Raw genomic sequence first — 16,773 nt, forward strand, 5'->3', positions numbered from 1 at the left:
AATTCCAAGCACAGTTCATGAAGCCAGAAGGGTTCGCGCCTTGGGCAAATTTGCATAGAAGGGCTTCATAATGAACTTAATATGTTCTGTAGTTGAGATAAACTACTATAATGTAAGGCAAAATGTCAGAGGGCAAAACTGAAGAAACATTGATCTGAGTACACGTGTGATTATTTTGTCTTGCATTGTGTATTTTCCTCGGAGGGTCTTACCTTTAAGCTTCAGTGAGGCAGTTTGTTCTGAATACAGTACAGAACAGGAGGAGGAATGTGGGTCAGCTGCTCCTTTAACACTTGAAAATCCAGTTGTCCTGTGAAGTGAGAAGAATTCAAAAATGGAAGTTTGGTTGTATCAGTGAAGACAGGCGCTGTGTAGGTTGCCAAAAAGTTTATTTCAAGCACATACAAACTGTTTTCTATCAAAAGGAAGTGGATTAAGAAACCTCTTTATGGAATATTTAGTAACAACAGGAAGTGCAGGTCCAAAGCTCAGCCTGTCATCAATGGTGGAAAGCAAATACATTTACTCAAGTACTATACTTACATACATTTTTGATGTATTTTTACTTTACTTTAGTGTTTCCAATTTATGCCACTTAAAGGGTAACTCCGCCAATTTTCACGTTAAAGTGTGTTTACAGGTCTTGGGGAGTACTTCTCATCTAGAAAATTAGTATAAAGCCTTTTGTGACTCCAGAGGAAGCTGCATGTAATCTGATAAATAACCATCAACCACTCAGTGGTTAAATTGCATTATGGGTAATGGTGGTGCCTGGTTTGGCTTTTGACTCGTTTAACTGTTGGACGCGTTTTGGACAATTAAACAAATGATGACAATTGATACAGTATTTCCAGAGATATCACCTTTTTATTCCACACATTCTTCTTTTTAAAATCTGTTGCCTACATTACCCACAATGCAGCCTACCCACTGAGTGATGTCACTGGAGGCAAATTATAAGAGCACATGCAGTTTCCTCTGGAGCCACAAAAGGCTTTATACTACTGTTACTATATTGAGAATTAAACCAGTGTTTCCCAACCTTTTTTACTTGTGACATCTATGAAAAAAGTTAGTTGGGGCTCTTTGTCATGTTTCAGATGTTCCACCAAATAATTAATTACCCTGTAAACTTTATAGAGAGTTTCATTTAAATGACTGGTTGATGCCCAAATGCGTAGAATTATCCAATATTCCAAAAAAAGCTATGATTAGATACAATTTTTAAAAATGATCATAAACTTATATATCATAACTTAGTTTTGTCCTATCCCATTAATCATCTCACAACCCCTCTTATTTATCATGTGACCCTTTGGAGGGGCACTGACCCACAGGTTGGGAACCACTGGACTAAACTACCCGACAACAACTAACCTACCCTTGGTTAGGACTTTTGCATATAATGGAGATGGATGTATTGGTACTTTTACATAAGTAATTTTACATAAGTAAAAGAATCTGAATACTTCCTCCACCACACCCTGCCAGCGCTGTTTCAGTAGGATTGAAGAGATGTTGTTAAACAGGGTGCAGTGTGTGTTCAGGGCTCTAATTTCTCCACCATTACACCACAGTTAGCTGCTGATGCATCAGCTCCAGCTTCTCTCTTTGGACGTCTTCCAGCAGAGGGGAAAAGTAATCATAATAAATCACAACGCAGACTAAGTGCTGGTCAATAATATTAATAATGATAATAAGGATAATAGCAATTAAGTCTTGGATAAACATTTAATGTGATTTTAGATTGAAATCTAATTTATTTAAACTGACATACGGAAAGAAACTCAAGCATTAAAAAAACTATTCATTATAGAGGTAATTCAGTCACTCTATAAAACAGGTGTCGGCAGCAATAAATCATCACAGTTTGGTGACAGTTTTTTGATGTGAAGTGTGTGCAAGCCCGTGATTTTGTGTATCTGAGCGAGTGTTTCAGGGACAGCGGAGAGATGTACTGTTCAAAAAGTGAGTCACCTATAATTCACCAAACTCCACACTGTGTACAGGCCTATTTGTGCCGCAGAGGAGAAGGAGAGCATCAAAGACAACAATTCAGTTTGTTTAGAGGCACCGTCCGCTGCTTTCTGACTCACAGCAGTAATTGGAGGCACTCGTGTTGGCAGCAGAGATCAACGTCATGGCAGCTTCAAGCCAGTGGAGGTGTAGGGCAGCAAGTGGGACAGCGGGACATGATGAGCGATGAAAGCAGAGTCAGAGCAGCAGAGGTGAGAAGCAGGACATGACCAGTGATGATTACGAACAGGGCAGGGTCAGGGAGGAAACCGCACAGGGATGAAGGGGATGGAAACCAAACAGACTTCGAGGCAGGACCGACAGCGACCGCAGAGCTGCTGGGAGTGAGGCAGGGTGGAGGGACAGAGGAAGAGGTATGAAGGGCACCAGTAGACAGTTTGAGATCTCGAGGCCCTCAGGAGAGAAATCACATTTAAAAAGCAGAGACGGCTGTGGAGATACAGAATGGTAAATAGGTGAGTTTCAATATGAGTTTTTAAAAATAGAGACTGTTTTTTGTGGCGCTAACACAGGCAGACAGACTATTCCCAGTAGTGATGACTGGTGGCAGAAAACCCTGCTGCCAGCTGAGGCTTTTATTATTTCTTACAGAGAATTATGAGACCGGAGTGAATGGGCTGCCATGGGTGGAGCCTGGCACCTCCAGTGTATGTAAAGATATATGGAGGACTGAAAAAGACCTGCAAATTAAAGCCGTTGAAGGCAGTTCAGTAACTGATGTTCAGATTGACAATTTCAAAAAGAGGGTTAATAAAAGATAAATGAAAGAAATCATTACAATCATGGAAATTGGAAAAGGATTAAGAATACAAATCAAATTCAATCAATTAATTTTGAAAAAAGACCGTACAGCTAATTAAAGGTAAATAAATGTTGGAATCCACATGTAAACATAATTAAAAGAGGATTCTTTTTTTTTTTTTAAAGGGCTGCACAATTAATCAGAATATTATCAAAATGCAATGTGGCCAAGTGCAATATCCAAATTGCAAGAAGCTGTATTTTTTCATGAACGTAAAATATGTGAGAAAAACAGAATGACTGTATAATGAAGTACTGTGGTGCTGCAGAGATGGTCAACAAATCTTGATATCCAGATGTTTGTTTGGTACAGACCAAACAAATGTCTCATCATTATGATTTTAGTAGTTTTTTTCGGTAAAAATACAAAAATTCCCACTGAACATGAATGATATCACAATCATAAAATCTGTCAAAATACATCCAATTTGCTGCCCTATTTTTTTTAGAAGAATGTCAGAATGTAATTTATCAATGTTTACAAATTGTTTTGTGACAATTATTTAGTCTGTCTTGGTCCTCCATAGATAATCAAGTCCAAAGCCAAGCAGGGAGGTTTGGAGAAACAACTTGCAGTCTGTTCGGGATTTAAAAAGAGGTCATGTTGGCTTTACAGCGGTGAAGTGATAAGATGTATTTGCTGGGAAGGACACTGTGTATGAGTTTTGTATTGATATTTGAAAGAAAAGATTTGAAAGAAACAATGCAGATATGGATAATAAATCATAAATCATAAATCATAAATCATAAATCAAATCATAAATGGATCATAAAAGAAAATAAATACATCTCAAATAAACTTTAATTGATGGAAACCTGCCTTATGATTTCCCCTGTATTGCAAGCAAAAATGAGGATTTGGCCAAGAATAGGCATGGAGGAAGAGAGAAACTCTACTTTTTGGAAGACAAGATCACAGCTAGGTTAGATCGTTGCCAGGAAACATATATTATATGGTGGATTAAATGGTGGGTTGACAAATAATGCCACATGCATCCCAAACTGCAGTAACCCTACATAGCCAGCAGGAAGATCACTTGTGTGAAGTCTAGACTTCAGAAATAAGATAATTTGGATTTCAAACTTAAGGTCTTATAATGTACTTATACATGATTTTGCGCTTAAGTCACAGTTAACGCTACCGGCGTTGTCGTCTATGACGAGACTTGGCATCATTTAGGAATGATTTCATAACTTTTGAACCATAAGTCGTAGCTCCTTTACTTTATTTTTGCTCCCTGAAGCTGATGGTTGTGCTGTTCCAGCGAGACCTCTGATGCGACTCTTACTGCAGTTTTATCATCCAGCCAGGAATTCAGGTGTCTTTTGAGGGTCTTTATTCAGTGAATCCATAATAATAAATCCAATATACAGTGTCTTCTGTCCTCTTGTCGGCGATTAGACCCAGCTAGCAAGGAGGCTAAAAGCCAGAGCTTTCCAATGAGCTATTCACTATAATCGTAGCTCTTTGAGAAGCTGAATAATCCAGCCTGGCAGTCGGGTGTCTATTGGGGGTCTCTGTACAGTAAATCCATAATGATATATCCAACATACAGTGTCATCAGCACACTTTTCAGTGATGAGAACCCAGTGGCAAGGAGGCTAACAGCTAGAGGAACAAGGATGAGTTCACCCAAAAATGAAAATTCAGTCATGATCTGTATTTTTCCAGGAGATGGATACATTATTTAATTGATCTGATTGGATAGCACTGTCTGAGTGTGATCATTAGTCATGCCGTTGCATGCTGTTAATATATAAACAATGTTGCTGTTCTACAACAAGCTTGGGATTTAAAACAAAGAAGTAACATTTGTTCCATCAAATTTGTCCAAATTCAGATCGAGTCTTAACTTTATGCAATTGTATCAAATCATTGACCTGATACTCTGAGTCACTTCTGAATTGCCTGCTATATATTTAGATAAACGGGGAGTCAGTCCAAGATTCACATTCCTGTTTTGTCCCTTTAAAGCGTCCATCAAACCCACAGATGAGAGGTATTTCATCATTATTCAGAGCACTGCCAAAACCCACTCTACTGTAAAGTTCATTCAGTTATGGTGTGAATAGAGAAGAAAAGTCTTTGTCATGTAAATAAAAAAAACCCAAAATTGAGGTAAAATCTAAACTTGAATTTCAGGCAGACAAAGACAAGTATTCATTGTGGAGATGTAGTCATGTATGTTGGTTGCTTAAAGGGCACCTACAACATGTGACTCACATGCTGGTGAACAGTACTACAATAATACTGTTAGAAAAATCAATAGTGCTTTCTTGCTTTGAGTCAAACCACCAGGCGGTTTGATTTTTTTATGTAATTTTCTTCCTGACTCTCCCAGATCCATTTAAAACCATGCTAGAGCCAACCCATAACTTAAGGCAATCAATTAAAGTGTCATGTCTTGTGTCAAATATGTCAGTAAGGTCCAACAGAACGAGGGCAGCTGCACACCCAACGTCAGCTGCTCAACCTTAACCCATCTCAGACTTTAACAAGAGATGACTTAACTGCTCTTATTTGCCCTTAAACCAGAATGCATGTTCCCAAAGATAATATTTTTTCACTGTTTAAACATAACCTACTCTTAAACTTTGGCCCACAAAGGTAAATTAGAAATAGGACGGTAGCTGCTGGGGGCAGAATTATCTAAACTGGATTTTTGCAGCAAAACCTTTATCACCACAGTCTTACAAGCTCTTGAGAATATCTGGCACTCTGAGGCAGAGGTGGTATTCAAGAGTCTGTCCAAAGATAAATATACCAAAGGTGTTGTTCAGAAGGCTACAGAGGAGCAGCGGGTGACCTCACATGGTTTGATTGGCAGCGGCAATGATGTTCAATCCTCCCTGCTTGTTTCTAGTGCTCGTTTCAATGAATATGGAACCTTCATCTGCTGCCAGTCTTGTGATTCTGAAGATATAAAAGACAAGATTTTATTACAGCACAAAGATTGTTTTTGTTCTCGAGTGTATGTGTGTCTCTGTATGCAGATAAGTAAGTTCCAGACTTGAACTTTGCACAAGAGGAGGAGAGGAAACTTCCTTGAACTATTTCTCATTGATTAACTCTGGTGGATTAATTGTTACTGATTAGGCTCTATTCATGAATAAAACAGCACATCAGATCATGTGAAGATGGATATTTGCACAGGAATCAGATCATACAAGTAATTAACGAGCTTTTCATGTTGTCATGAATTATCAAGGCTCAACCTCTTCAAATTATTATTCAAGCAGTGCACAAGAACCATGAAACACTAGAGAAAATGCAGAATTTGAGGAGTTGTAGGGCAGAGGGACAGTCGACCCAAATGCAGACGACCAGGGCTGATGAGGGGAATAAACAGGTGAGCGGGCGAATGGTGGTACGTGTCCACAGGATCTACAGGGTCCACTGTGCCTCTTTATGCAATTTACGAGCGTCCAGCACGATGGAGTCAGGCTAACAGTTTCCCCATTTTCAGTCTTACCTTCAGGAAGAGAAGCGTATTTCCCAAAATGTCAAACTACTGCTTTTAGTGCCCATTGCTATAAACTAGGCATACAATGTAGAGTAGCAAGAAAGAGAAGCGAATAAAGGCTAAGAGTCCAGATACTCTCAGAGTCTTTGGCTTTCAGATGTTTAGAGCTTCTTCTGCCCTATAAGAAATGAGAAAAAAACAAACAGAGCACTTCAAGGAGCTGCTGAGCCTCTGTTCTGGGCTAAATTTGGCCCTGTAGTAACTATGTCGATTGTGAGGAGTCACAAGCGCATCTCCACAGACATTCAAGGGCACATGCTTGTGCAGATGCAAGCATGTTCTGTTGCTATACCACACGCATAAAAACAACATATACAGGCGCACACAGCCGCTGCCTCACACACAGTGATTTGACAAGGGAGCCAATAGGAGCCTCTGTGTTCCCAGTGATGAGCGGCCTCTGCTCTGCTTCTGCTGCCTGCCATGTTGACTGCAAATTGTAAGCTCCAATTGTCTCCTTCTGTGCTTCACTGCCTCACGGGGGCCGCAACTGATCTAAAAGAGAGCGCTGCATGACCCGTAGTCATATGTCGCCATGATGAATCTTTTACACACCGAATAATCGTGCGTTTGAGCTATTTAATTACACACTCAGAAACACAATTTCTTGCAGCCTCAAATGTGTAGACACAGATGTGGATATCCAGATGTGCTCCCTGAGTCCCTGTGGCTGAGATATGATCAACACAAACGTAGAATAGGAATCACCCTGATGAAATGTGGATACTTACCTTATCGCTCATATCTTTTTAATCCTTTTAATGGCTTGTTCCAACACAGATGTGACAGTCTACAGTATAGTAACTTCATAGTAGCCATGTTGAGGAAAAGTCTGTCGTACAGGGAAAGTAAGTCAACCCTATTCAATCGAAGTGAGCTTAAAGGCCAGGAGCTTGTCTTGTGTTGCTGTGGGGTGAAGCAACATAACACCCCTGGAGAGGGCATCACACCATTGCAGCACACATCTCTGAAGCAGAGGAGCAAGCAGAGGGTTATCAGAAGCAATTTTGTAAGGCTTTGGTGAACTCAGCAGGGCCCTCACAGTTTTATGTCAACAGCTTGGAAAGCTGACACTGATGCCTCAAATGTGTTGTTTATTCTGATTTCCTGTTCGTCATTTTAAAATAATTATTTCACCAAATTTGTGGGTCTGGGTTGTATAAATACGATGCCTTCCAACATTAATTTTTTATATTTTCATATAACTTATTTGAATTTTTGTAAACTGCAAACAGGACCATAGCATTCTGTGCATGCTAGTATCACTAGAGATAATAATAAGGATCTGGATCCAATATCGTAAACAGAATAAAATGTATAAAGTACATTTAACATGCCCAATGAGAATATAACAGATGAAATTCCGACTACTGTGCGGTTTCAGTTTGTAACACTTTGTTATTTTTTCTCTTTGACAGTTTTATTTATTGTTGTGGGAGCTCATATCATTGATGATTTTCAAAGAAAAAAACTATCAAATACATGAAAATCACAACTGTTCCCATGGTAACGGATTAAAGGCTTCTGGCGATCATGAGAGCAGACTACAGATGTGGGTTGAGGATATAAAGATATGAAGAATAAGGGAATTCCAGCAGCACAGAGTACACACAGAGTGTTTCTGACAGGGGAATTGATTTCCTAATTGAATGTGTTTGAGGTGGAAGCAGATGTGGAGGAATTCAGATGGAAAGATATGCGAATGCGAACGACGGAGGAGCCTCCAGGGCTTTCACTTTTGCAGGGAAAAAACCCTGCAGGCATTTCTTTATTGCACAGGCCATGTTTGAAGAGCAAAGAGAGAGTGGGGAAAGAGGGAGGTCAATATAAAGGCTTGTACATGAATGTTTTGCTCTTAACTATGATTCCGTCATGCTTCATTATTTTCCTTCCCATCCCTGTTCCTGAACTGCAGCTCCACCCAAAACGACCCCTCAGCCACTGTTGGCAAAGTCAGAGATTTGGCTTCTTTCCGCCGGCACTTCCGAATGGGTTTCATGACCATGCCGGCCTCCCAGGACCTGTCCCCTCACTCTTGTGCCTCCGCCATGGCGCCACGCTCGCAGTCCTGCCACGCTGTCGGCGCCGGAGATACGAGTCTGGAGAATGGAGATTACTCTGACACCCAGTCCCAACATGGTGGTCGCTGCCCGCCGGCCAAACCCAAACGTCACCCCAGCACACGCCTCAGCTCCTCATCCGCCGACAGCAGAGGACTTCCCGATACGCCGCCTCCTCAGTCCAGTCACTCACAGTCTAAACACTCAGAGAAGAAAAATGGTGAGAAATTTGTTCTCGGTTGCATAATCTACAGATTAAAATGATCTTTTTCTTGAACTGCATTTGTTCTCTTCAACAGCCATGAAGAAGTCTGACTCTGGAGAGATCGGATCAAAGAAGGTGCCTCCTTTAAAGCCCAAGAGAAGCCCCAGTACCCAGCTTTCCTTTGACCCTCTTCCTCCACGTGTGCCTCCCTCTGCCGCATCCTTGCCTTTCCAGGCAGCAGACTCTCAGATCCAGACAGGAGATGGGGAGGACGAGCCGGTCTATATAGAGATGGTGGGCCAAGTGTTCACCAGAGACAGCCAGACGGCCACCCCCCACCCTGTCACCCCTGTGGCCACCACGCCTGACTCTGACTCAGACCAGAGTGAGGCCATCTATGAGGAGATGAAATACCCACTGCAAGAGGACAGAGAGTCCCAGAGACACCTCCCCCCAAAACACGAGAAACTGAGAAACTCTAAACACTTTCACGTCACCCCTTCCTCCTCTAGCACCTCCTCCTCTCTGCCACGCCCCTCCTCCTCCTCGCCTTCCTACTCCAAACCCAAAGCTACTGTGTCGATTTCCCATTCGTCTCCTCTGCCTTCCTCCGCATCCTCCACCCCTGTCCCCCAGGTCCTCTCCGCCAGTCCACACACTCCACGAGCTCCTACTCCCTACCTGCTGCAGGGGAGTAAATCCGAGCCAGAGACCAACACAAAGATCCCGGCCCCTTTCCCCAATCTTCTCCAGCATCGACCCCCGCTGCTGGCCTTCCCTCAGCCGGCAGCAGCCTCCAGCGGGGTAGGAGTGCAAAACAAGGGATCTTCTGCTAAAATGGGAACTCAAACATCCAGCGTGACAACTCAAGCCAGCACCTCCTCCTCGACTTCTTCTAATGTTCCTACGTCCCTGTCTGGCTCCAAGGAGTCATCAGGAGGAAGTGCATCCCAGCAGGACAAACACAGCAGAGATTCACAGTTATGTCCTGCTCCTGGACTGAGAGCCAGGAGCCACTCCACGCCTCTGCCCCCCTCCTCCAAATCCACCTCCCCTTTCTCCCATCACCACCACCACCCTCACCACCGCCCCTCGCACTACCACCACTATCGTAAGCCAGAGAGAGGAGACTCGCCTGTTCCGAACAAGAGCAGCTCTCAGACTTCCACGGTCCAGACGCAAACCTCGGGTACAGGAAAGGAAGGGAAGTCTGTGAGCTTCCTCTTGAAGTCTGATAAAGGAGAGAGGGATAAGGATAGGGACAGAGACAGAGATAGAGACAGAGACAGAGACAGAGACAGAGACAAAGACAGGGATAAGGACAGGGACCGAGATAGAGAAAGGGATAGGGATAGAGGTAGAGACAGGGACAGGGAGAGAGACAAAGAGAAGGACAAGGACAGAGATAGGGATAGAGATAGAGATAGAGATAGAGATAGGGACAGGGACAGGGACAGGGACCGGGACAGTGACAGACATAGGGATAAGGACAGGGACAGAGAAAGAGACAGGGACAGGGAAAGAGATCGGGACAGGGAAAGAGATCGGGACCGAGAAAGAGAAAGAGATAGGGACCGAGACAGAGAAAGAGATAGGGACCGAGACAGAGAAAGAGATAGGGACAGGGATGGAGGGCCGTACTCCTTACAGTTGGATCACCTTCCCTCCACATCTCAAAGCAGCACCAGCTCAACCCCCACGCCATTATCCTCATCCCAGCGTCCTCATTCTCGTCCCCATCTCCGCTCTCACACTCCACACGGCCTGCCGGCATATAAGCCTCCCTCCTCGGACAGCCCCTTGCTGTGGACCTACCCCTCCGGTGGTTTCCGGAGACCGCCGGCTTACGAGAGCCTGAGAGGGAGCTCTCATACGCCGTCTCTGCAACAGCCCTCGAGTCTCACCGGCGTAGAAGGGGCATCCAAGAGTAACGGAGGGTCTGCTGCGTCCCTCCAGTCCAAAGTTGGCTTCATGCCTTGGGATAGCAGTGCCAGCTTAGCTGCAGATGAGGGATCTTACTGGCCTATGCAGAGGAAATTGTCCTTCAGTCATGGGAGCAGAGAGACAGAGAGTAAGTCAGAGGTCATTTTGAATACAAAGTGCAAAGTCTTTTAAGTAAAATATGCTTTGAAATATTCATTCTGTTCCTTCTCCTGTCTCAGAGGACGAAGGGCGTGCGTGGAATGGCAGTGCTGACGCTCTGTTAAGGATGGATAAGGAGGACCTCGGCATGGGGTCACGAGGAGGCCACTCAGGCATCCCAGTCCACTTCAGCAGTGCCAGCAGCAGGGCGCATAGTGAGTCGTTGGCCGGTGTGGATAGCCCGGGTTTCAGAGCCCTGCCCAGAGTTGGTCTGCCTCTTCCCTGCCAGACCTTCCCTGCCTGTCGCAATGGAGGTAGGCAAACACTTAGTGTTCAAAACCACAGCATCCTATTTAGAAAGGAACCATAGCATTGCATTCACACGGGGATCCTTCTGCTGGCTCTGCTGTTGTATCTTAAACATGGACAGCTTACTTTTTTTTTTGCCCTTGTTTGACTTCATATGTGACTGTCAACCCAAGTTAGTGAAAAGATAGTTACCTGCTTTAAAGTTCCTATTCAGCTCTGGTGAAAAATCAAACCAGCAGAGACGACCTCCATTACATCCTTTCTACTGAAACTAGCCTTGAAGCTCTTTGTATCTTTGTCAGTCTCTTTGCATGGACGCTCAGGGCCTTTCCCCAGAAACACAGAGACACAGCTTACCTTGAGAATGTGCAATACTTTCCTTGAAGCAGAGCCAGTAACAGAAGGTGCACATAAGCCCTGGTCCCATTTTGTGATGTTTACAATGAACATCGTGACCAACCTGGTTGTATAACACTTTAAAATTGAATTTAGTTAAGCTAAGTACATATACAGACAGGGTGCAGTTTATAACATGATATTAGGAGTGCAAGCCCCACCAATGCTAAACAGTTAGACTTAATTTCACTCACTTCAGTCACTTCAGTGTTAAACTTATTTTTTAACTGTGCAAATATATTCTTTAGAAAATCGAATGAAGATCTTACTCTGGTTAAGTCTGGATAAAGTAATTGTTGCACAGTGGAAGCTACAGATTGGGATTGCTCCCTAAATTATATTACGTGTTCCAGTCAGTAAATTTTATGAAAATCTGGTTACAAGCTGATGTAAGATATCTAGCTGACAGACAAACAGACAAAGAGCAGATCTCTAAGTATACCTTATTATTGATAAAATGCGTTTCTTCAACATCCACTGTTCATAAGAATAAGCTAATTTCATAATTATCTTGTAGGTTAAAATATAATGAGCACATAATGTACAAAAGCTCTGTCTCGACTCACATGAGTGTTACTCTGTGTGTTAAAATGAAAAGTTCTGCTCTCATTAGCAGGCACACAGTGTAATGTTTGTTTCCTTCCAGAAGTGGGGCGGCTGGGCCGCTCCTCCTCTGCTGCTGGAGTGAGACAGGTGGGTGGAGGAGATGTCCAGAGACAGAGCAGCCTACCAGCACGAGAAGCCCTGAATCAGGTGAATTACTAACACCCAGCCTCATAACTATAGACTCTATTAACTTCATTCATGGTAGATTTGGGAGTGAACATTAATATTGTTCTCATTATTACTTCCCCTTCTGCTAGAGACAGTGCTCCAGCACATCTATTTATAGCTGCTAGATATGCCCACTGAGCAGAATAAGGTTCTGGCCTGCCTCAAAAGAATAAGAGCCACAAAGGTGTATGACGTAGGCTAATATGTAATCAGGAAATGAGACAGAATAGTGGATGAGGGAACATGCTGTTCTGTGTTTTGGAGTGATGAGCTGCAGTCTTCTAGCAGCACATTTTGCCCAGATTCTGGCTGCATAGCAAGTGCTGACGCAGTTTGAGTGTGCTGCAGAGACTGTCTTCATGCGGCTGGTTGACCCTCCCTCAACCTGTAATACGTGAAGCAGCGCTGCATCCTGGTGGCTGTCCACAAGAACTACAGTTTTATTCAACATGTGCTGTCTCTGCTGAGCACTGCAGTGATCATGCAGGTTATTTAAATTGTATCATAAACACTGCATTAATTCACTGACTTCCCTTTTTCCCCTCTTGTTCAGCTGCATGGTCTGGCCCAGTCTCAAGCGCCCTGCAGTCCCAGCAGTCCCAGCGTGTCCCGGCAGCAGCAGCAGCTTCAGCTCCACCAGCAGCAGCTACAGCTAAAGCAGCAGCTGCAGCAGCTCCAGCAACAGCACCACCTGCAGTTGCAGTTCCAGCAGCTTGCCCAGCTGGCACAGGGACAGCCTCCTGTCAGCGGGGGCACCACCCCGTCCGCAACGCAGACCCAGAGAGACGGCAAGCTGCTGGAAGTCATTGAGCGTAAACGCTGCCTGTGCAAAGAGATCAAGGCCCACAGGCGCCCTGACAAAAGCCTGTGCAAGCAGGACAGCATGCCCATCCTCCCTAGCTGGAGACGGACACCTGAGCCTCGTAAGACTGGCACGCCACCCTGCCAAAGGCCGCAGGCCGTGGTGTGGGACACGGCTATCTGAGGTGGAAAGACAGGCTAGCAAGTACCGCACTGAAGAGAGAATGAACACACAGAGGAGCTGGAGATGGTTGGACAATAAATAAGAAGGTTCAGTAGAGTGAAATGTGCTCTACTTGTGTGATAAACTGATTTGAGAACAGTAAAGAAGGTTATTGAGGACTGAACTTGTTTGGGAAAAACAAAAAAGAAGTGAAGAAGAGGGAATGTTACAATCAGACTAAATTAATCTCTCACCTGGGTGATTTGTACTTGCTCTGTACTACGTCCTTTTTGATGTGTTCTAATTGCCAATGATCTTTTGCCACAAAAACACCAGTATTATTGCCACAAAACAAAGACAATAATAATGGGTGGGATGTTTTCTGAGATTGGTGTTGCCAAATTTCCTCCTGACTACTTGAGACATAAAAACAGAACCATGTATTTTCTCCAACACACAGTTGTCCAACGCGTAGAAACTGCTCTGAAGGCGAGGCTCATTGATAAGTTATCGAAGTGTTTCTTGAAATCGTGAATGCATATGAGATGTCTTGGTATCAATAGATTGTCATTGTGGATGCAAATAATCATCACTGAGGAGTTAAAGCTACCTACTGTATCTGTTTGCATATTTGTAATGTAAATCTATTTACTTTCTCAAAGTTTCTGCAGTTTTATAGCAATATGCTCCCAAATGGCGGAGCAACATAATTAAAACTTGTGTCAACTAGCCTAACATACATATCTAAGACTTGAATAAGTCATATTTACTGTGTCATTCTCTGCATGTCACGATAGACATACAGTATTGTAAAAGAATATGTGTAGAGATGATCATGTCCGACTTTTACATACAGCAGATCTTCACTATGATAACACGTGGTTGTACAAAAAGATGAATATATCGCTTCGGGGCGGGGGTGGGGTGGGGGGGTGTCATTAGTAAAGGTGGTGTGACAGATCCAGCCAAATATAGATACAGATCAATGGTACAAAAAGACTTCATCACTCATGCTTATCCACAGTTGCACATTAGTGATTGTTCCACCACACAGAAAAACAAGCACTGACACCCATCAACACAGACTGTACAATATGGTGCAACTGATAAGACTGTGAGTATTGATCACCTCAAACAGAATGCTGGAACAATCTGCACAAAAACATGGTATATGCTTAGGAGAAATTAAACCCTAATGTACTGTAAATAGATATGTACAACTGTATTGAAAATGTAGCAATTATTTCCATTTTCATACTTGTAATCAATACATATTATGTAGCATATACTGTATAAAACATAACTTTGTTCACTTGTTTTTTCTAAAAGAATTAAGTACTTTATCTGCTGCAGCCAGTCCATGCATTACTTATAGTTCTACTAATAAATGGTAAGCCCTCTAAAGAAAGGCACAGTCCAACAGTTGTTTATTTAAATTTATGCAAGACTCCCTTTAAGCTGTGTTAATCATTTTATTTATGCCTTTCTTTTGTTTTCTACATCCATTTTGATTTCATGTACAGATTTCAACAGCTCGTCGTCTTGACATTTTGAATACTTTGCTGCTATCCTGAACTACTGGTGTTGTTCATTCAACTACATGACAAACATTATTAATATAGTGGTTATTGTTACATATTTGTTTTCTTTCTGAAAGCCACGTGAAATGAAGTTTGTACCTTGAAGAGTGAGCCCTTCTGTAATAGTATTATAAGGCACTTGAATGTCTCTTGGTTGTTGTTGTTTTTATGATAGTTAGCACCAAGCTGTACAGTACAGTACACTCAGTGAAAAGAAGACCTATCTAAAATGTTTGAGAGTCACTGCTTGGCCTTTTTTTTGTTTTTTAAGCTCCACCTGCTCGTGTTTGGGGGATGAAGTTTTTTCGAGCTCACTGAGTCCATTTTCAAACAAACACAGATCAGGGTGAAGGAAATGGGCAAGTGCAATGCATGCAGAGATTCCTTACACTGAAAAATGTTCCAATGATACTGACTATCGTGCCCAGTTTTAATTTCAGATACCGAGTCATCACCTTATTCCTTTCACAGACTGATGTGGAACCCTAGGTATCATTTCCAAACTAGTTTACAGAAGCTGTTGGTTTTGTGTGTCTTCTGAAACAGTGGCCATTATATGAGTGCCATACTATATTGATATGGTAAGATACGGTGTACCTTGGAAATCACTGTAGTGCTATATTTGCATTGATATTGTCATTAAAAATAAATTTTATATAATGAACTTTACACAACAAACAGAGCTGTTGCATGTTTTCATGCCTCCTGTGGTTTTACAGAGGAGGCGGTGGGGAAGTGGACATCATGTTCCCTCTGCACTTCTGCAGCAGGTGTTGCAGCACCCTCAGTGTCCATGTGAGGGCGATAGCTTCACTCCACACTGCTGCTGCTGCTGCTGCTGCAGCTGGTGTGGCTTCATGCAGGATAATACAGTCACTGCTTCAACCTGCATACAGACTCAGATAGTCCATCATACTTTATCCAACATTCATTGTTAGGGTTGGGTTAGGGATACTTTATCCAGCATTCATAGTCAGGGTTAGGTTAGGGGACGTATTGCCCAACACCCAAGGGTGCAAAGGCACTGGTAATCTGTTTAGTCATCCTCATGTTGTAGCCTACATAAAAGGCAGAAGAGCAGATTAAAAAGATGTGAAGACAAAGACAAGATCAAATGGGGTGAGGGTGCGGGGTTGGGATGAGTGCTATGGTTAGGTTTTAGGCACAGGCTGACTGGTTAAGGTAAATATAGATGTGGTGGGAGAGGGTATATGTTATTATCACGTGGTTGTAATGGTGTTTCAAATGTGAGATGTTTAGACTGTACAGGTTAGATCAGTAAAATAGAGATGTATGAATTGGTTAGGGTTAGGTGTGTGGTTGGTAAGGTCAGGGTTAGGGTTAGTTATTATTCGGGGAAAAAAAGCTCAGTTGAATGGTGATCAAATGGGATCCTAACAGCAACCAGGATAAGCCATCTTTAGCAAAATGTTTTGTTATCTGTAGCTTCAAATATTCAACCAATGCTGAACTGTAATATTGGCTACATTCTGCACATACAGTATTTGTCTCACAATTTCCCAATTATGAGTAAAACAAAATCACTTGAAAACACACCATACTGAGGGGAAAGTGTCACACTCATTTAATGTGGCTGAAAGAAAGAAAACATATAATCAAATCACAAAACATGACACAAAACATGACGCCCCTGTGCGCTTATACTCTGAATACGACGTAGATTTTACAGACGGATCATTGAACGCAACAACGGGGACAACTATCCATCACTGACACTTGAGAGAGTCCTCTAGGAACATCAGAGGGATATTAATTGGTTTGTCTTGGTGACGATCCGGTGCCTGAGAGCCAATAAAACGCTGCCCTCAGCCAGCACGCGATTCGCCACGAGGGCTGTCTCTCACGCGTCGCGAGGGAGGATGCGGCGCAGACGATTGGAGGAGAGGGAGGAGGAGGAGGAGGAGGGAGCATCTCTGCCAGGGGGGGGGATGGAGGATGGATGAGGATGTGGTGGTGGAGGAGGGAGGGGGGGTGCATGCAGAGAGAGGCGGAGGGAGTGCTTTACCGCAGTATCACTAGA

At 43.1% G+C, this 16,773-nt stretch overlaps 1 protein-coding gene across 2 annotated transcripts in view; it reads left to right on the top strand.

Moving 5' to 3' along the window:
* The window catches only part of nyap1 (neuronal tyrosine phosphorylated phosphoinositide-3-kinase adaptor 1), a 34,486-nt gene extending 19,076 nt beyond the window's left edge, over positions 1–15,410 (top strand). For both annotated transcript variants that reach the window (XM_084372906.1, XM_084372907.1), the window contains 5 exons: positions 8,278–8,642; positions 8,722–10,698; positions 10,790–11,023; positions 12,061–12,167; positions 12,742–15,410. In XM_084372906.1, coding sequence (XP_084229032.1) covers positions 8,278–8,642; positions 8,722–10,698; positions 10,790–11,023; positions 12,061–12,167; positions 12,742–13,173 — 3,115 coding nt within the window. In that variant the 3' untranslated portion in view covers positions 13,174–15,410. The remainder of the gene's footprint in view (positions 1–8,277; positions 8,643–8,721; positions 10,699–10,789; positions 11,024–12,060; positions 12,168–12,741) is intronic.
* Positions 15,411–16,773: the final 1,363 nt, after the last annotated feature.

The sequence above is a fragment of the Pagrus pagrus genome (genome assembly GCF_965226575.1).
Source record: "Pagrus pagrus genome assembly, chromosome: 14".
NCBI classification, from domain to species: domain Eukaryota; kingdom Metazoa; phylum Chordata; class Actinopteri; order Spariformes; family Sparidae; genus Pagrus; species Pagrus pagrus.